The sequence below is a fragment of the Etheostoma cragini genome, chromosome 7, assembly GCF_013103735.1.
Source record: "Etheostoma cragini isolate CJK2018 chromosome 7, CSU_Ecrag_1.0, whole genome shotgun sequence".
Lineage (NCBI taxonomy): Eukaryota > Metazoa > Chordata > Actinopteri > Perciformes > Percidae > Etheostoma > Etheostoma cragini.
The window spans coordinates 3,652,923-3,675,245 of record NC_048413.1 but is presented as its reverse complement, the minus strand read 5'-3'; the positions used below and the strand labels follow the sequence as shown (position 1 = coordinate 3,675,245).

Sequence of the window (22,323 nt, the reverse complement as noted above, 5' to 3'; positions counted from 1 at the left end):
AAAAAACACAAAAAACAAGGACGAAAAAGGATTGCTTTTACCTGTTGATGAAGCCCCTCCAGGTGTGGGGCGCAGAGGAGCAGTTGGTTTTCTTCACAGAGAAGGAAAGTCTAAGAAAAGTGCAGTCAACACACCTCTCCGGCGGCCAGGAGGAGTGAGGGACCTCGGCTTTTTCCTTTCCCCGGCATTTGCAGCCTGTGCTGGGTTGCTGGAAAATGGGCACTCCGACCACTTCGATCTGTGGACTTATTCTCTCTTTGATACTCGCATGCCAGCTGGTTACTGTAAGTGAGCTCAAACTTTCTCTTTTTACTCTTTTCACTTTTAAACTCTCCACTTTGGATCTTAACTTCCATGCACCCGAGGAATTGAACAATAAAACCATCTATTCCCCCCAATAAGTCAAGTCAAAGTTACAAAACAGTGCTTTTATGTCCTATTAAAGGCACACACAAAAGTGTCAGGCATGTGTTAATGTTACTATTTATGTTCAGTAAATAGTGTGGTCTGCTGGTGCAGGGCTGCTCACAGGCAAGTGGGCTGTATAACAGATTCCGGACCACACAGTCATATCAGCATGCATACTGTAAAGATGCTTTTCAAGGTAATGTGACAATCTAGAAGCTGCTGTTGAGTGAAGCTGGGCTAAGTTTGTCCATAGAAACAAGCTATTCATAGTCCACCCTCAACTCCTAAACCTTCTCAAAGTTAGTCAGGCTGCATGTTTAACATTATACAGCCTACAGTATGTATAGGGTTGGCTGTATTTTGTGAGCAAAACATATTTGAAAATGTGCATTCAGTACTTGTTCGTCCTTTGTGTCCTCACCCATCCCGTTGACTTCTTTTTGTCTTCCTTACTAAATCAGTTGTGGAAATCCTTTAGAATAAAAGTTAGGGTTCATTTGCAAAACAAATGAGCTTTGTGTTGTAAAAAAAATGAAAAAAAGCACAACAACATTGTTTCCACTTCTCTTCCATTCTTCTCCATCCAGGACCTGCTGCAGTTGGGAGAGTGCCCCTTATTGGGAGTACCACTCTCTGCTTCTATTCATTCTGCTTTCACTATTATGCAGAATGCTGTATGATTGCAACTAACAATTATTTTCATTGTTGATTAGTATTTTCAATTATTCGCTAAATTAGGAAGTTTTTAAAACATCCTGCACAACTTCTTAGAGCCCAAGATTATGTTTTCAAATTGCTCATTTTGTCCGACCAATATCCCAAAGCCCAAATGTATTTGGCTTGTAATGATACACAACAGAGAAAAGCAGCCAATCATCACACTTGAGAAGCTGGAAACAGAATGTTTGGCATTCTTTGCTTAATTAAAAGACTTAAATGATGAATCGATCATCAAAATTGTTGCAATTTCACTTTCAAGAGTCAATTCTGCCCGCTCTAGTATGCTGCACATGCACTGTTCAATATTCATTATAACGTTATTATTGATGACATGAGATGTTTTTACTCAACTATATCTGTGGTGTGAATCATGAAACGGAGGACCATTGGCTTGCTGCTGAGAATAGACTCCCCCACCCTGTAGAAATCCCGTCTGGTCGCTCACCTTTATGCCCCCCAATAAACAGAGCTGTCATGGTTGAGATATCTATGACTCCTCTTTTTGTTGATTTGATCTGAAGGAAAGCCTTTTTGAATGATGGGACATAGTTGCGGTGGCAAGCGGACATAAATCTTTCACCTGCTGGATATAGAGTGCACTAGCAGTAATATTCCAGACGTTAGGAAAGCTAAAGTTTTGAAGACTTCGAGGTATATTTAACATCCTATCCAACATGCTATCGAGTGCAGAGCCTTTCCTGTGGCGTGGCGTGATCTATCACTTTGTGTCACTTTGGACATAGAAGTTGCATTACCTGCATTGTCAATGGCATCCCACGTTATGTATCACCGATCTACAGAAGCTATCCAGTCCCCCCCAGAGGGATATCATCAGCTGTTGTATCATCACACTGGAAGGTAATAGGAGATGGCCTCAACACTTTTACCACAGCCTTGATTGACTACTAGGCCAACAATACCTTCATAAATGAATTATCTGGAACCACAAGCATCTGTTTCTTGCATTATGACTTTGAAGTACGCCGTCACAGCAGGGCAACTGCCACTGATTCAATTAAGCACACGTACTGCTGTTACTACGGCCTCTACTTTCCCCACACTGGAATGTCAGGGTCATGCGCATTACTTCAAACAATCAAAGCCAATAATACCTCTCAATGGGTAAGAGCTCTCCATCACAAATGAGACCTGTATCCTGCCGTGAACCATCAGTAGCACTGGGGTGAGAATGATCTGAGTCAAGTATTTTTACAGATTAATATATATATATATATATATATATATATATATATATATATATATATATATATATATATATATATATATAAATACTGTATGGACGGCTACTCACAAATCTGTTTTGACTCCTTTATAGATCTGCACGATTTTAGGAAAAATGTGATATGCGATAACTTTCTTGAATATCGCGATAACTATATCATTTACAGATATTAAAGTAAGCTCAGTTCTGCATTTCTGCTGATTTCAGTATTCTGCCGAAATACAACACATTGCTTGTTGTATTTAAAACAATGGAAATCATTTCCAACATTCTTTTGTTGAAGAAATTGAACATTGAACTGAATTTAAAAGGCCCCACTAAAAAAGAATGACAGCAACATTTTAAAGTGCGATTTTCTACTGATGCTTTAATTCAACTAATGTAAAAAAATGTCTGTCTTTTGTGATATGTCACAGCCATTCGTGATCTGTTTATTGCGCCTGGTGATATTGTTTGATGATAAATAATATGTTGTGCAGCCCTACTTCTACTAGAGTTTCACAAGTGGTAATGGATTGATACGGCCAATGATTCTTTGCTTATAGTCTTACTCAATCATATAAAGGAGAGTGAGGCCACTTTTTTTCTGATGTATGACATCAGAACTGTAAGCACCACTGCTGACAATTTTGGCTCAGAGATCTCTCCCAGTATAGACTGTCACAAGTGTCCTTTGACTTCATTGGGGGTTGGACTGGGTCCGGGGGAAGGGCGGCCTGGATTCCTATGACTATATAGTCTGCAGAGCGTGTGTCATAGGCGTAAATTGTTGTCTTTCTCTCCGGTGTGCAACTCAACCCCTTCATTCGCTTCTAAATGGGATGCAGCAACAGTTTGATGTGATGATTTATTTAGTCTATGCTGGGTACAGCATCGACCAGCGGAGGTGGTTGGTCTCTCTGAGTGGCGCCTTGTTGGTTCAGGCCCCCGGCTAACTGGTGTTTAATCCCCATTCAGACTCGCTGAAGACTCTATGGAGTTGCAACCCTGTGCATCTTGAACATTAGGGAAGGTCTGCCCCCTCCAGACCCATTCACATGATTGCTTGAAGACTGGGTTTGGTAAACATCCCATTGTTGAATTAAAGCCCAGGGGGAGAGGCCATCTTGGCTGATGGGACAATGCTGCACTGAAGTGGTTTGATCCCCTCCTGAAGTGCATTGGCACATATGGAGTGCTGGCCCGCAGGCTGGCATTTGTTGACTCTGCAGTGAGGTGTGACTTGGGCAGCTATAGAGGTCACAGTGGTGACGATTCATGGCCGTGTGGAAGCTCCACGCAGAGCTTTCGCCGTGGCCTGAAGTTTGTACATGTGCATTAAGAAATGGATAGCGGCCGACCCAAACACACAAGCATATTAATTTCAATATGAAATTGCTGTTTTCCTGAATACAAAAGTTGGGTGACCCTATCCCTTAGACTAAAATATGTTGGGTGACTCTCCCCTTAACAAAGAACAAAAAGACATAACCCTCCCCTATTTTCCTCCAGTGGTCCACTCCATAAATACCGAATGATTCCTAATGGCCTAATGGTTTTCCACTGCGTGGTATCTACTCAACTCGCCTCAACTCTATTCGCCTTTTTTTGGTTTTCCATTGCGAAAAAAAGTCCCTGGGACCTGCTACCAGGTACTTTTTTTTAGTACTACCTTAGTCGAGGTTCCAAGCGAGCTTAGGTGATACCAAAAGGTGATGTGGAAACCTGCAGACTGCTGGTTGGTCAGATCACTGCGTTTTTAGCTAACAAGATTGCGGAGTGTGTGTCCGGAACAAATGCGACATTAAAAAAAAAAATCTAGCCAGACACCGACAGATTATCTACTCTCTGCACTATTCTCACTTTTCAACTGTTCAATATTCAGGGCTATTAGGGGCTTTTGCATGTTGATTCCAATATTGGACACTGTTACTTTAAAAAAACAAGACATTACATCAAAGAAAAGTTTTTATTTAGCTTTTAAAGTAGCGCATCAAAACCCTCCCGTACTTCCCGGTCTTCTTCCTCTGCACCCTGTGACAGTGTCCCCCCCGGCTCTGATGTCCCAGATGCATCCCAGTCATTGTCATAAGCCTCACCGTGACTCTCATAAAGATTATACGAAGCCCAGCAGGTCAGAACCAGAGATTTCCCCAGTTGTACATCGAACGCCCACCAGACGGTCTGCGGCGGCGATTTTGCAAAGTGTGAATGCTCTGAAACACAAACAGTACACAGCATACATATTTAGGTGTGTAATCACGGTTGCTAAAGTTCATGTACTTTATATAGCGTATAATACTGACCGGGGCCCCTAACACATGCAAATGTTAGCTAACGCTACCAGGAAACTTAACTTAGCCTTTTGTGTCGGCAAACTACAATCATGTTGACGTCTGAACTTCGTCGGAATTCCCAAACTCGTGTTTTTTTTACAGCGGTGGTTTTTGTTGCTTCCTTCAGCTTCTTTTAAAACTAAAAATTTCTTCTGGCTGTGGCAAGTAGCCGACGTGCTGTTGTGAGTCGCGTTGTATATTAAATTGTCACGCGTAACTATGGTGACCAGCCACGCTGAGGCGTTACTCAATCTGCAATGGCAAACGGACACAGAGTGCGTCGAGTTGAGGCGAGGCGAGTCAAGTCGAGTCGAGGCGAGTCAAGCTTTTACCAGCATTGGAAAAGCGCCATAAGTGTCTGACAACATGATGGAAAGGATTTCTAAGTAGGTTGGCCTTTCTGTTAAAGAGTAAGATGCTTTTTCTAAGCATAAAAACATCTCTGAAATTGCGTTTGCTAAAGCCACCAGACTACATGTAAATAAACAGTAATTTTAGCATTGCAAAATACACTTCTTTCAAAGTCGATAGAACCATGTTTTCCTTTACCTTCACAGATCAGTGTATGCATCAAAGCCCTAAAAATACATAAAGTATATCTGGGTTTTCCACCCCACCCTAACCTTAAACACACACACACACACACACACACACACACACACACACACACACACACACACACACACAAAAAGCTCTGTGGCTGAGTAGTGTTGCACCTTCATGCCCAAAGTCGCATCCGTGTCGGGCAGAAGAGCCGACTCCAAACACAGCTGCACCTCAGCTGGTACAGCTGCAATGCTGTGCATGTGCTGACATGAGCACACATACTCTTTAGTACCGCTGTTGTAACTAGAGTCCCACTCTTTCCATTCACAACTCTTTTCTCTCTGATGCATATGTCCTTGGACGGCATTTGTTTCAAACCACAGTTTGCCAGATTTAAGTGTCATCCTCAGGTCAAATGACACTCTGAAACAAGATCTTTAAACTAATACATATGTGGAGTGAATTTGAAGTTTGAATATAAAGGTACTACATTTTAGGCCATCAAACCTCTTTGAATCCTACGCTTCGCTTTGATTATCTTTTTGATAACACAATCAACACCCCCCCGAACGCGGAATGCATTCAAATGTTTCTTTTCTCTGTAAAACATGTCTGTATGGTCAGCGGTGTGGAAGCAGTGCAGTCTAGTGAGTAATGGGCAGCCCTCAAATAAACAGGCCCAGTATGGGCCATCAACTGACTTCCTGAAGTGCCCATGAGCAAGATACTAAATCACTTCCAATTTCTGGATTTGGCTCTGCAAAGAGGTCAGATTACAGTTCTTATGGTAGGTTTCCTGGCAAGAATCATTGAGATAGTGTGTTCACGGTTCATGCTGTATGATGTTTTCATTTTCAGAAGTAAAGACATATTGACAGCGGACAAACCAATAAACATATGCCCTTAGGCCCCCTTTTTTTTTTAAACCTGCTTGAAGTATGTATCACTCTTCATTCCTGTGTTATGAAGCTGCAGGTGCAATAAACCCAGAGGAGTTCACGCTGAGGTCACAGGATGTCTTGAGGACACAACTCAGTCTACACCACAAGCAACGAAAAACAGCTAATGGTCAGAAAGTATTTGTGAGTGCCAAAGTGCCAAATATCAGATCCCCCCCCCCCCCCCCCCCCCCCCCCCCCCTTTCACCTTTTTCAGTCAGAGCTTGTATGAAGAGTTTTGGATGTGGTGAATTTTTTTTAAATGAGGGTAGAGATATATTTGTTACAGTTAGGAAAAATGACAGAATTGAAAGTTGGAATTCACTAATTTTTGCTAAAGCTCGCATGAATGCCCGTGGTCACCCTGCTCCTCTACATACAGTAAGCTTAACCCTTGTGTTGTCCTTCCAGGTCAAAAACCTTTTTAAAGTTTTCACTAACACCACCATACTAGCACTAGTTTTACACTTCTTTTTGGAATTCATAGTCAATAACCCTCATTTATATAGAATTTTACCTAATATTTGAGTTAAAAAAGCAGAAATTATGAATTATTTGGACTGAGTTTAGTCAGGGATGAAAGTGATCAATTGTACTTAAGCGTTGCATGGAATCCAATCCGTTGTTTTGTGGGAATTTGGTTAAAAAGAAACCCATATTTCAGATATAGACATTTTTTAAATGAGGACAACAGGAGGGTTAAATCTAGTACGAGTTGCTTAGCTTAAGAACAAGGGGGAAAAAAAAGAGTGTAATGCACTGTTACAGTACAGACTCCTGACTGATTTCCCATCTTAAGCAGCCTTCTTCAATCTTTTCACATTGCCCTACTGGGCTTTTCCCCAGGCTGTACTCGGGCCAGCGCTTATTAGAGATTCATTGAAATGCTAAGTTAACTGAATTGCACTTTCCCTTTGAAGGTGCTCTGTAGTTGTCGGTGCCCTATTGAATCCGCCATTGTCTTTGCTAGAGGCATTGATGCAAAGTCACTTTGGCATTCTGCTTTTTCCTCAAGGGAGCTGCTTCATTGTCTTGTGTGGTCCCCTCCAACTTAAACAGGTACTCTGATGGGGGTTGCTGCCCTTTACACCAAATCAGTTTTTGTGTGTTGTGAACAGAGCTGATTCTTTTTTTCCAGGTTACTTAAGTTTTGCTAAAGGAATGCTATCCTTTTTTCTTCTCCATTGTCTTTTGAAACCAGGGTTTTGACCCTGACGTCCTGTGAAGCGTTTATAAAAAAATCCGACCCTGGTTTCTTATCAGAGCTGATGCTGTCTCTGAGGCTCCCTGACACTACTAGCACCCTGCCACCACTTCCTCTCACTGTACGACAAGTCTCTACCTGTGAATCAGAAAGGCTGCCATCTCTCCAAGACTTCAGTGTAACCTTAAGAAAAGGCAAATTCACCTAAGCTGTTGTTAAACCCTTAATGTTCACAGAGGGAGGTCGACATGTGGAATTATGCAGGCGCAGGGTAATGGCTCAGTGAAAAATAAATACAGGGAAAACACCGGCTCTTTCCCCTCTTTGCTCACTTTTAATTTAATTCAGGAGCTTGTTTGTAGGAAGCCATCAAGTCTGTTGCTAAGGAGCCTTATTAACCAATGACTTCACAAATTACTGATGTACGTTTTTAACACCAGAGCTGATGAGCTAGAGTTGGCAAAGTGATAAAAATGAAAACATAGAAAATACAAACACGTATGTAGGCCGAGCAGTCGAGCAGTTACTTTAGAAATAAAAATAACAATCTGATTATGCATTTTTTCCTTATCATACTTGGAGGGCTAACTAGCTCTACACTGCAATACAAAATTAGGAACAATGCTGTTTGTTTATTTCCATTTATTTCCATCGCTTTATCATGGATCTACAAAATCCCGACTGTTTGCTGTCCTGGCTCCTAAATGGTGGAAGTACTCAGCATTGACATCAGAAGAAACAGCAGAAAGTCTACACATCATTCACTGCGGGCTAAAAACATATTTTTTCTGACTGCACATTGACTAAGAAGATGATGGTTAGAATTAAAAATAAGAAAATTGGACTTGACTTCTTCAGGTGTACTTCTTTAAAACTATGTAGGCCTACTTGTTCTATGAAATTAAATGCACTTCCTGGAAGTTGCTTCGGACAAAAAACAGACATTCACACCGCCACCGACTTGAGCATCTAAAGTTACCGGAAGTAATTCATTTTCAATGGAAGCCGGCTTCTCTCAGCTGCAAGGAGCGGCAAATCTGTTTGGGTTGGGCATTTTGAGCATGTTGAGGGTTAGGGTTAATCAGAAAGTTGAAATTGTTCAACTTTATGGTAATGAGCCATGACGTGGTTCAGCGGCAAGCAGCTGCTAACGCCAGCTGCCAATCGGGATATAGACATCCTTCGCGCCGGCTGATCCCGGAATAACATACGATTTAAACTTTTGTTCCTACCAAAACATTAATTCTGAGGACAAGGTCATAATCGCCGTTGCTGGGTTACCTATCGTATATAATATAACTTTGTTTGTACATAGGGACCAGTTAACGTTAGCTGCCGGTCACATCGTCTCTAATGGTCCGCTCACAGTGAAGTCAAGCACGGATTTAGTCCGGCGGCAGCTCGCTCTGCCTGTACGCAGACTCAGCGGCTAACGAGCGGGCTAAATGCTAACAGACCCCGCTGCAACCAATTAACAACACAAATTCTGTCATTCTATATGTAATTTTTAAAGGTCTCTAGTGTCACTGTATTGGCCGTGCTTAACAGAGAACGTCAGAGGTCAAAGTGCCCAAAAGCTTCCCCGTACTCAAGCTTATTCAAGTCCCCCTTTTACAAGATTCTCATTTTAAAACAGGAAACATGAAAAGAGTGCTTTCAATCACAGCGACAGTAACTAGTGGGGGTGCAGGGCTCAGGGAACGTCAATTTGGGGTATAACAAGTTCTTGGTACCTTTTGACCTAATGCAGTTACGGACAGAGCCAATATCAAAGCAACAGGTAAACTACTACAACATGTCTTCAAAATGCCTTAAAGCCGACTTTAATTCAGACTGAAGGATGAGTTCCGGTCCGGTGTTTGGGGCCTTGGCTGTGCCCCTCAGGAGAGATGGGAGGACCAGGCTGGTTTGTGTTAGATCAGCAGTTGTTCCATGATACATAACAACTCTTTCTCCGTGTCATCCGCAAATCTACACACTAATGCACTTTGTGTTCTCACAGAAATGTCTGCTTGTTTTATGCTCTGTCCATTCCTTATTTCTGTTCGCTCTTGCTAGGAGCTTTTACAACCTGTGAATCCTTGCACAGCAGTAAACCAGTGTTTATATCACAGTTGCTGTAGGGAAGTCATTTTTTTACCTGGCGGCCTGCCTGTTTCAACAGCAACGAGGAAAGGCAGTTTGGACAAGAGATTTGCTCCATGATGAGATAGTCTAAAAAAAGTCCTAAAAAGCAAATGGGTTTTTTGTGGTTAAGAGGTTGCCTGCATTCCATTGTTTTGGTGCACTGGCTTGTGATGCTCTAAAATGTTTGTCACTTGCTGAGTCACCATCCTGTTGGGGAAATGAAACCTGGAATAATCTGTAGGACAAGAGGAACCCACTTCCCCTGAAGCAAAGTTTATTCAGGCTTTCCTGTGGGCCATTTAGATGTCCTGCTCTATATTCAGTATGCTGAAAGAAATAACCCAGTGTAGTTGTGTCTTTTCAACCCCCAAGTATCTTTATATTTGAAAATCCCTGTAATCTGTTGTCACTCTGCATTTATAGCTCAACAATCAAGTCTTTTTTAAACATCTCCTCTACGTCCTTAGTCTTTTTTCATGCAGTAGATAGTTATAGTATGTGGATGAATGGATGGATGGATAGATTGATAGATAGATAAATAGATAGCTATATAGATAGATCTTGGTAATTTCAGTGCTACAGCAGCAAAGTATCAGACACACATACAGAATATGACAGAAGTAATAATAATAAATAGGATAGAATACAAGAACATATATTCAAAAAAAATATACAGTAGAAGCAATACAGGTTTTAATTTCTTGCATATGGAGATCTACTTTATTTAGAGTGTTTGACAGCCGGTCATAGAGTGTGGAATTAAAGGCGTGCAGCCCGTTTTCACAAGTTCTTTTTCGGAACTTGGCAAGTAACAAGCTGGAATTTAGGATTAATGAAATTCCCCTGGACCTCATTATGCCAAAGTACAAGCCCTTGTTGTTTTTTTATTTTATTTTTCTCTCTCAGCTAGGATGTGCTGAATTTCCTTCACAGTGTGTTTCAGCTGAGCAGGGCTGCTTGGTTGGAAACTAATTTTCCATTCAGGTTTTCTGCTTTTGAAGATCCATGTTCCATGCCATGGGCACAACTTGTGTTGTACTGGAAAAAAAAGTCAGATACACACACAAACACGTAATGCATTTTAATGTAAAGTAAATATTGCTCACAACAAATCACAGATCCCAGGCCGTATAAACGAAGCAGACAACGTGCATCTGTTAGTCAAGTTCTGCAAATGCAAATCTTGGCTGCATCAGAATTGACACTAATACACCCTAATTGCTTGTTATGATAAAACAAATGGTATAGTATGATGCAATGTCGAAATTAAAAATAGTAGAATGGGCAGTCTCATTAAATTCAACATAGCATGCTGGTCAGACCGGCGGCCATTTTTAGCCTATGTGTACCGCTGCCATTCAAAGACATTTATCTTTATGAAAAAAAGTCAAAACTCTCTGATTCCCGCTTCTTAAATGTGAATATGTTCTAGTTTGTTCACTCCTCTGTGACAGTAAGCTGAATATCAATAGATTGTGGACAAAACAAGACATTTAAGACATTTTTTTCTTTACACTTACACTTGATATGTTATTCATGACAGTCTTGTTACCAAACGATGGAGGGTGGTGTTAAAGCAGTACACCAGAAGGTAACTTCTGTGTGAGACGTGTGGGGAGTGAAAGCCATTGATGAGAAAGGAATGTGTGACCCGTGTTGGTGGTTGAAAGTTTCAATGGATTAAATTCCCAGCTTCTTGTATGCTGCTGGTAACCCTGCCCATTGAGCCTTTGGATTATTTCAACTAGACTTTCCTTGAAACTGTTGCCATCAAGGAGAAGCTGAGTGAAGGATTTCATATTTTATCTTCTTTCATGTAGAGTATTGCCAACTCAGTATAAAAACATACAGAGACTCCTAAACCACCACGCTGACTAAAGACGCTTAGCATCCATCATGTGCCCGAAGGCTTGGCAGTGTGCGGGTCTACCCGGTACCTGGCAGGCCTAGTGAAGCTGGCCTTGTAACACAGTTAGTAAGGCAAGGGGAATTTCTGTGGTTTTAGACTAAAGTGGATGTATATAATTTTCTCTCCACCCGAACCATCTGTTGATCCGGTGGAATGAGTAGCCATCTAAACACTCGGCTTAAAAGGCTTGTTTGTATGCTTCTTAAAGTTGCAGTTTACTGTTTGAGCAAAGATGGCAGAGATAGAGATACTAATGGATGAGATCTGTTGAAAAAATACTCATAACCCAACTTGAAGTTCATCAGTGTATATGTGTCACATATCTGACACAGCAATATGTATCTTCTGTAGAAGCATGAGTCAGCCTGTGTTCTCAGTTAAGACATAAACCTTACAGTAAAAAGCTGGTAACCACCAACTATGCATGAAATCACTCAAGGTAACAGCAGCTGTTTTGCATTGCATTCTTTTTTTCCTCAATGCACAATTATGGATTTGTTTAATTCTGACACTCATAAGTCCTTCAGATTTCTTTCCTTGATATCTTTTTTTAACCATGTGAGGTACCCGATTTGATTTGCTTATCTAAACTACAGATCTTGGTTGGCCTTGATGTTCATCAGTAATAATCAGAGATAGTGAAGGCCTCACTTTTCAGTTTGTCTTCATGCAGGCAGGAGCTCCAGCCAAGTAAGGCAATTATTGCTTTAAAAGGGGTAATTAAATGGTTCTTCCCTTGAACTGAGGGCCAGTGTGATTTATGGGGACTGTGAACACATAGAGGAGGTTCTTTCAGCTGTGCCAGGACGAAGGGGCCCTGTCTTTCCTACCAGGCTCCACCTGCTGTGCCTCTATTATGACCCTGTCATGGGTACAAGGGGTGTAGATGGGGGCACACCGGGGATGACATTTGGCATGAATGCTAGGCTGCAGTCAGATTCTCTGGAACAGGCACCAGTCTTGCTTTTGGGCACATGGATCACCTCAGTCTGTTGTTTCACCAGGCCTTTCCTGGTGCAGGAATAATGGAAAACAAGATTTAAGGGAGATAATAGAAGAACGAGAGCAGAGTTGTTATTTCATTCGTTTTTTAGAACAGGCTGGCCAGACAAGTGGAGATTAGGGTCTGATCAGCCCTGAATGCTTTGTCTCTGAGGACAAGTCAGCACTATTGCTACAGCTCAGAGCTGGAGCGTGTCCTTCTCATGCAACACACCAATAATATAACCCCTTTCTACACAGAAATATGAGTTTTGTAAATTTCGTGGTGCCGACGTTCTCTGTCTCTCTGATAGGTGTTGGGTCAAAGGTAATCCCTGTAAATACATTTTGAAAAAGGAGAAAAGGTCTGTGTTGCACTTTCCTTTGCATTCAACTGAATGTCAACCTAAAATATGTAATTTTTATGCTCAGTGCAAAACATGTGAATGGAAGTTTGCACTTAAGGTCTGATTGGCACTTTAAAATGTGTTGCGTGGATCAGTGGAAACAGATTTTTCCACTGAGTGGTGGAATTGGGAGCATGTGCTGTTGTGTTCTGTCTTGAAAGAACGCCTTTAAGCGTAACTCTCGCCAAAATGCAACCTAGGGTTTTTTTGTGAATGTACCAGAGTCAAACCTTTGTTTAAAAGCCTAATTAGAATGTACGCGCCACTTTTAAGATTTAACATAATCAAATGGCCTTTTGAATGGGAGTGCTTGGGGCACTTCTATGATAGCATCAAAATCACTTTTTTTAAAACACTAAGAAGGCTCGACACAACATTCAGAAAAAGACCCTAGATTTCCTTTTGGCTAGAGTTACACTTTAACAAACATGCACAGCAACTTACTGTACAGTTGGTCTGAATATGGCTTCTTCTTCCAGTTGACGTTTGTCAAAATCACAAAAACTTGGAAAGCATGAAAAAATAGTTCTCCTCGTCCATCCAGAAATGGGTTTTCTTGACTGTATTTGCAATGACAAAGTCCTCAGTGGGTTTTAAGGTTCAAAGCTTTTGGTGCCATTGGGTGCCTGGTTAGGGCGTATACATTTGATTCATTCACACTTTGATTGTTTGAGACAGCAAGGTTTTACTGTGATGAATTCCCAGTGGATTGAGTAATGTAACCTCACTGGTGAAAGCTGAGTCTTGAATTATCTCTTTTCTGCTCTTTTCTTCTCTGAAAGGTCATGAACTGGCTTGTGCTGGCATGTCCATTAGGGTTAGGGATGGGTCACACCTAGAGCAGACTGAAATTAGTTTCACTGCTGTCTGTTGTATACCTGACTGGATCACTTCTGATTAACCAGCGGAGCTCCGTGTATTTTCTCACGAACACATGGAGCCCCTTGCCTATAATTACATCTTATTATAGTAGGAAATGGATCCGTAACATCTGCTTCCAATGAATTGCCAGGTTAGCCCTCCTGCTTTCTTGTGTTATTGCATAAACTCCTGGCAAACAGATGTCTTTGTAGGTGTAAGCACACCTTCAAATTAAAGCCTGTTGTTGAATTATGAGGACAGGTGATATTTGCCTGTCAACTGTTGAGAGGAAGATACTGCCAGACTTTGTTTATGGTTGTCAGATGTGGGGCCGACGGGTTTGTTGTGTAGTTGGTACAAAGCCAAACATCTCTGTATGACTTACATGTAGAGCGTTATTTAACTGAGATATTTGGTTTGGATTTAGGTCATTCTAAAAAAAAAAGTCATGGTCCTGATTACAATTGCAGCCCATGTTAAGCTCCATTGTGTAATATTTGAGTTGGTTTTTTAGCAAAAAAAACTTTGTTCTTTCACAAATATGTGCTCATTCATGTGTAAGTACTTCAATCAACTTATCAAAGTATTCTCGTAAGCGTAAAATCTGCCATTCAGAATCATTCAGAATACGTACAAGCAACTCGCTCTTATAGTACGTATTCTGCCATGTTGCACCTCCATCTTTGAAAACAGTAGCCAATAAGGGACATACCGCCTCGTTTCGCACTTTTACACTCAGTGGCACCAAGACAAATGCCAGGGGTAGATAACTCAACCTGCCGGCAGATTTAAAAGCCTGTTGAAGATGGAGGATCACGCTGATACTTCACTAACATTAGCTTGCATTCGTTTGGGAACCTGATAGCAAACGTTAGAAATAAAAATGGTACCAAAGTAACAAAAACATAAAACACTGGAAGAAACACTCCAGGACGAAGTGGAACTTCTTGGAATTATACGGCCACCGTAGGAGTTAAAACATGCTCGGAATGAGAGGGGCTAGAAAGTAATATTCAGTTGGCTGTCTTATACAATTTCACCACTAGATAGGAGAGATTCTAACACATTGTAGCTTTAATAGAACCATCCCACGTATAGGGGCGGCTGTGGCTCAGGGGTAGAGCGGTTGTCTGCCAATCGGAAGGTTGGTGGTTCAAACTCCGCCCCTGCAGTCATTGTCGAAGTGTCCTTGGGCAAGACACTGAACCTCGAGTTGCCCCCGGTGCTGCGCATCGGAGTGTGAATATGTGTGAGTGTGTATCTGATGAGCAGGTGGCACCTTGTACACATTCAGTGTATGAATGTGTGTGAATGATGAATGTTTCCTGTAGATGTAAAAGCGCTTTGAGCAGTTGTTAATACTGGAAAAGCGCTATATAAATACACCACATTTACATATAGACCAACCACGATAGGTTGCAACAGGAATGCAGGCTGTGTGGAAACAGGTGTTTGGGGCCTTTATACTTCGGAGTGATTGGTGATAATGTCTTTTAACTTCATTTTTTAGTCAGGTATAATTAATAACTATTCAAGAGTATCTTCTTAAATCATGTCATGACGACATATGTCATTGGTGTGTTGCAATATTAAATGTACCAAACATACAGTTGAATTCATGAAATAAGGGCTCCTGTTTAGTTGACCCACCTTTTTTTGGTTAACTGCTGACTTTTCCATCCTGCTTCTGGCTAATTGTAATGGGAGCTTTCTACAGAGCACAGGAGCCGGATCATTAAAAAAGCCTCTGCTTGCCAGAAGAAATGGTCTTTATTAAGGTTTGTGTTTCCAATTAGCTACCCAATGGTGGGATTATTAGTCATTAGTTCAAACACAAATATAAAAGAATTTTATGGGGTGTCATTTTGAGAAAATTTCAATTTAAGCGCAACCTGGGTCTTATTTCTGTATTTTTAGCCATCTTTTCTATTGATTGGGATAACTATTTACCCAACAGTGTAATTTTAACTGCATTTATTTAGGTTTTTACCATAGACTCTTATCTTATAACTGTCTACGAACAATCTTTCAGCAGTTTATATTCTAATTTAAAGAGGTAAAATGTAAGTGAGTGTTGCAACACAGCTAACAACTACAATGGCTTCCTCCATTTTGGGTCAACGGCCTTACATTTGCATTATCCCAGTTTACAGAAAGTTAAAGTTGACGCAGACCTTTACGCAGTATTTTGCAGCAAACCTTTTACATGCTAATGTTGGCTGTGAATGTATAGTATGAATGTTTGGCATAAGGTCTGCATCATTTTTTTTAAACAGTTTTTACTAGTTACATACACTTGTTTTTACAATATTTGGATATTCTGTAACTAATGAGTAAAGTAATAGAGATGTGTCAGATTTGCTGATATACTGTGTAGACTCTAGGGGTGTCACGATTCTCCAAATCCTCGATTTGATTACATTTTCGATTCTAACGTCACGATTCAATTTGATTCTTGATTTTTACTTCTTTTTTTTTTTAAACCACCGGTTGCTATGCCATTTTCAGACTAGACTTGTATGTCATATAATGTCTGACATTTGTTTGCAATGTGACACTACATTGTCAAATTTAAAACATTTATTAACAACATAATGTAACAATAAGATATCTTCAGTCAATTGGAAACATCACAATTTGTTAATAAAGTAAAAAGAAAGAAAAAGTTTAGTTAGTTGCGCATGCGTCACTTTGCAACAAGTAGCATACAAGATGCTAACAAGAGACTTCTGTAATGTCAATACAGTAAAAATGGACCTACTTAACCAAGTTTGTTCACTGCTGGCTACAAGTTAGCGTCAAACACAAAAAAGTTTTGCTGTTAGTAGAATGGCGTTTTGAGCTAACTTTAACAATCAAACATAGATAGCTACAACGTTTTTGAAATGACTGCTAGCTTAGCTACAAGCTAGCAATCAAACAGAACAAAAGCTGTCAGTTGAATGGCAGTTTAAAACACCATCGAGCCAGCACAGCAGCTGAGACCGATTTCTAATACAACCAATTTAAGCGGCTCTGTTTAGGCTACAAAATGTGCATGCAGGCTGAAATTCAACCGTGCAGCTTTGTTGGGATAAAGCTATAAGCTAAGGAATATCCGCTAGCTGCTGGGCTAATTTGCAATGGTAAACACACAAAATAGAGTACACGCACATAGCAGAGCTTGCAAACTGTGGCAAGATTATGACTTAATTTTGATCCAAGATCTTGACACCCTTAGTAAACACAATTATTCATTATGATCCAGTTTTGTCTTGTTTACAGTACACTGTAGTGAATGCTGTCTTTGCATTTAATTATTGTTTAATTGTTTTAACATGCAGGCAGTTTATTTTTGGGACCATCTTGTGAGGAAAGGATAAGTGAAGTAAAGGAAGTGTTTGATTTAGCTTAGGGATTTTATCTGACCCTCAAAGCGTAAGAACCGGCAGGCGTGGTCCTGTCTCGGGGAATTCCTTCCTTCATCAAGGCGGCTGTCAGATGTACTGAAATACTATTATTTTTCACAGATATTGTATATACAACCAGATGAGCTTTGAAGTTGACTCATTTTATGAATCTGTCATGAATGAATCTTTTGAAAATCTATATATGACTCATGATAGTTAAAACCAAATCACAACCTGCTACTCATTCTGTGTGACAGACTGGTGAATGATCCCTGCAAGGAAACGGTCTAGACAGTAAGATTCCCAGTCTTGGGGTGAGTTAATATACCGTAGGTTATTTTGCTGATTCAGTCAGTAACCAAAGACAGAACGTCATAGCTTTTATGCATGACTCATAGTGAAGTGTTTTATTTTAAGTTAAACAAGATAAGCAGTGACGAGATAGGAAAATCAATTTAAAGCAATACATGGTACCATACACACTCCTTCAGTCATTGCAACTGATTGGAAAAGTCGGATTTGGTGCACAATTTAAAATAATAAAATATAATTTTTTGCACGTTTTACTCATGTAAGATACTGTGCTAGACTTCAGGCCTGCAAAACTGTAAATAATGCAGCTAAAGTCGGAGACGTCTTAAGAGGCTCTTGTTGAGCCCCTTGTTGACCTTGGACAAAAGTAATGACGGGACTTCTGTTTATCTCCCATCCAACAGCTTTTCCCCTGGCCCTTGTTCATAACCATATCTTCATCCTGCACTCTCAGTTTGCTTATCCAAAGTCTGCTCTGAGACTTACTTTGGCTGGCTTAGATTTCTGTACTTGTTTCTAAAGTCAAAACCATTGCAGCAGTATGAGGAACTTCTTCTGCAAGTGTTCAACTGTTAAAACAACAGCTGCCAAAACATCTTTACAAGTTTGACTTTTCTTATGAATTATTCCCTTTTAACAAGGAAATTTAGAAAGAATATAGGCTTACAAAGATGTTAAATACAGAAAAAAATGAAAATAAAACATGAGCCTAAGGGGATGGCCAGTGGTTATCCTAAGTGATGTATGTAAACTTATCCAGTTCATAATGTTTGGGTTTTTCATATCCAACAAAAGCACTTTACACCTGGACAAATCCAACCTCCACATCACTGGGATTCCCCAGATCCTTTTGCTTAAACCAGCCTCAAGAACATAATCCTGTTCTTTGCAAGTGTCCTGCCCCTTGATCCTTTGTCAGGGGGTGACAGAGGGAGTCTGAACCAAGGGTTTAAAACTGTGAATAGAGAAGGTGAGAGACAATCACAATGAGGGCATTTTATGCCGACAAAGTGGGCACCTGGTTCCCTCTCACATGCTGAACCCAATAATTGGCTTCAGGAATGTTCACATTCATTTGCTGTAGGGTATCGTTAAAGAAGCAAAGCTCACTGGCTTGTTGGAGGGTGGTTAAGATTTGCCTTGATCCTTGGGTTGGGGGAAATAAATGACTTCCTTCACCAAACATAGAAGACAACGTGCAGGAAAGTCCCTCGTTAAGCCAAAGCTTAAGGTCACATCTCTGCTGGCCAGAGTGTGGGCGGATTTGCTTCAAAACTTCTCTTCTTTTTTTGGTCATTAAAAAAGACGACGCTGTCAAAACAAAATTGCTTAATCAGTATTCTGAAAGACGATGGAGCAAAGTTAAATGAAGTATAAACAGAAAACTGTGTTCTGTGTGCAATATCTTCTAACTGAATCACATTCTAGTAATCTCTGAATCTCACTGTCAGGAGCTTACCAACTCCAGGAGATCTCGAGTCCAGTGCTGTGCAGATGTGGGTGTGCCGGTATGCTGAGCAACTGTTGGCTGTTCCTACTACCACTCAGTGTTTTCTGAAACATGGCTTTCTTCAGTGTTTATTGGTTCTTGTCCAAGCCTAACCTCAAATGGGGAGTTGGGTGGGAGGGGGGTTGCCAACCACAGCATCAGACGGCCTACTGTGCTGAACCTCTGGAAAAGGCATGTGTGGTGTATAACATCGGGCAGAGCCTTGCACAAAAGAATCTTTGACTGTAACTGTAATCGCTAAAAGCTCTGGGGGATCTGCAGTGACTAGAAACCCTACAAGTCTGTTTGTGGCAGGTATATAACATGTTACTGCAGTTGTGCTTGTTAAGTACAAATTCTTATGCAATATTAATGCTAAGGTATTTGTTAACTTGACTTTTCTGAAACGGCACGAAGGTCTAAGCTGGGTTTAAAAAAAAACGATTTTCAGATTCAAATAGATTTTAAGTTTATTGATCCCATATCGATTCATAAAATCCAGAATAAATCTCTGTCCATATCATATGAAACTTGAAGACCTGAGGAATCTATAAGTATCAACTATGCTTCTCGGGAAAGGGGTTAGGAAACAATCCAAAGACAGGCTACATGTTGGCGAAAGAAAAACTGGCATGGCCATTTTAAAAGGGGTCCCTTGACCTCTCCCCTTAAGATATCTAAATGAAATGTCACTCAATACTGATTGTTGAGTTGCACTTTGTTGTGTTGACTGCTGTAGTGTGTTCATCTTCCTCTTATAATTAAAGAGTACATTAATGTAACTGCAATTCTTAATGTAAACATTGATACATTTATTAAGCACCAGGTTAGAGGGAACATTTTACAATGTTGTAGGATAACTTTCATATCCAAGCAAAATTGGATATGAACTGAAATATCCCAAATCAACACTGAGTCGGAAATCGAATCAAATCAGGATCTTGTGGATCGGAATTGACTCAATTTGGAAAATTATTGGGGATACCAACCCCTACAGAAGTCTGGAGACTCACCTCGATTCTGTGCGAAGAACACAGTGCACCCACCCACTCTGGCTGCACGGCCTCTGGCGGAGTGTGTAATAATACCTGCAGCTAGCTTCTCTTGAGGTATTTTTATCTCCCCCTGGAATTCCAATTTGAAGATCTTCTGTCTAAATGCATGGGAACTCAGTCGGTGGTCCAGTCCTTGACATATATTTCAAAAAGTCAAATGCTTAACTACCTTTTTTCATTCTTACTGCATTAAATCATTGTTGGCCCCAGTAAGGCATACATACAGTACATCCTTTCATGCTGAAAATGAGAGCTGCATTTTGTTTCAGGATGATGTAAGCCACCAGCAGCTGTTTTATAATGACTGAGGCAAACATGCTGTTGGATCTGAATTTTCAGACTTCCCCAGTTCTTCCCAGCCTTGTTTAGAACAAAAAACTAAATCACAAGGTTGGATGACACAAATGGCTTTGTGCCATCTTCTACCAAAACATACTATATGTAATGTGGCAACAGCTAAGGGCAGTTATAATACTTATTTGTAATATCACATAACTGTAATATACACATAACCTTAGATGAGGTTTCAGCCATCATATTTTCTTATGTCTGTTTTATGTGAAGATATTGATTTTATCTGCATCTGTACCCGGGATAACCTCGGTTTAGGCACAGATGGTCCACCTGTACTTAAGATGTCCCCCCTCCATTGTCCTGTAGGTCTTTGCAGTTCATATAATGTTCATACTTTTCCTTTTGTTTCTATCAAACTCTATAAGCTTTACTATAGGAGTCAGGTAATATGGACATGGAACAGCTTGATTCTGACAGATCAGGCTCACTATATTAGTGACCTCATGCATAATCACAAAGCAAATCCTTATTAGAATAAAACATAAAAACTACAGCAGCTGTGGATGCTGTTGTTCATGCCTGAAGACCAAAAATGAGTTCATCATCTTGTTTCTTAATGTTGCAACGGATGACCCTCCACAGCAAAGTACCTATTGTGAATGGTTCTGCCTAGTGTCAATATGTCCTATTGTTCATTTTTTCTTTGACTATGGGTACCCAACCCGGGATACTCACATGGGCATTTTTTGTGAAAAAAATATCCTTTTTATGCTTATCTGTGTGGGCAGTGATGAAAGCTGACATTTTCTCCGTGCCCATGGATATTTTGTGCGGTTGTGCAAGTGAGGCCAAGCCAGATCTGATCTCTCCTACTCTGTTCTCTCGTCTACTCCCACTCTTGGCTTTCCCATGGTGCACGGGTTAGTAAAAAACAGCTGTCAGGTAATTTCCAATGGGGAGGATGACGGCTCTTTGAAAGACAGGGATAACCTCTGAATACCTTCTCTGCTTTCTCCCTTTGAGGATTTTTGTCCACATCAGACTGCAGTGTCTTGTTTGCTCTGCAGCGCAGAACATCTGGCAAGGGGCATAGCTATTGTGTTTATATTAATGGCATAGACAGCTGAGAAAGAATATTTTGGTTCTCGCAGCCCATCACGTTTGTGTTTTTAATCCCGCCAGAGCTAACAGAGAGTATTATTGAAAAAAGTTGTGGGGAAAAAATACTTTGATGTGCAGCAGGCTCCCAACAGAGAGATTTGTTCAGTTAACAGCAGGTTTTGTTGTGATGTTTTAAGCTACAAGTGCATCTTGGGTTACCAAACAAAGACTGTTCAAAAGTCATGGTTTGAGATGATCAACATATTGGAACTGCTTTGCGTTCCAAAGGCTTCACCATGGTACATGGCCAAATCCCAGTTAATTTTAAGATTGCCCTCCCAAATAGCATGACCTTGGGAACTGGTGGGAAGTGGCTTTACCAACATGAAATTATTCCCTCTGGATAGGACGCCTGGAGGCTATTCTCTCCCCGGCCAAAGGGCCTGGATGCTATTCTGTTCTCACAAAGTTATCCCATAAGAAATCTATAATTGTAACAATTCAAATGATTCCTTTTTGCACCTCAGTGGAAAGCTTTGCTACTGCTCTAAGGATCCAATTTGTTCTAGAAATGGTTGCATAAGCTGCGTACTTAGAAAGATTTTGTCTACTTAGCCTACTTTTCCCACACAGAATAACCATGAACTAATCAAGTACTATACACAGGGGGGGGAGTGAGTTGACAGACTGAGCTAGCTCTAGCCTGTGATTATATGGGACAATGTGAGTGTGGCCAAGTCAACAGGTGGTGTCAGATTAGTTGGTCCTGAGGTGAGAATGAGCGAGAGAGAAAGAGAGGAGAGTAAAGCTAACACTGCCTCTGCCATCAGTGTAGGGAAACCAGAGCTTAATCAAAGAGCCATCACCCAGCTGCTGCTACTTCCTTTTCAAAAAGCTTTAAATCAACTCAGTGAAATCTGCCATCATTGCTATTAATACTGCATTTCACGTCTTTAGCCAAGCTAGCAGCATGGCTCTCAGTCCGTTGGTCCACCACTTGGGACACATGGTAACTGTTGCGTAG

General features: G+C 40.7%; 1 protein-coding gene across 13 annotated transcripts in view; it reads left to right on the top strand.

The window, feature by feature from the left end:
* The first annotated feature begins 6 nt into the window (after window positions 1-6).
* The window catches only part of hspg2 (heparan sulfate proteoglycan 2), a 121,496-nt gene continuing 99,179 nt past the window's right edge, over window positions 7-22,323 (top strand). For 12 of the 13 annotated variants that reach the window (XM_034875724.1, XM_034875720.1, XM_034875730.1 and 9 more), the window contains exon 1: window positions 7-284. In XM_034875724.1, coding sequence (XP_034731615.1) covers window positions 216-284 — 69 coding nt within the window. In that variant the 5' untranslated portion in view covers window positions 7-215. The remainder of the gene's footprint in view (window positions 285-22,323) is intronic. The other variant, XM_034875727.1, reaches the window with a different exon arrangement.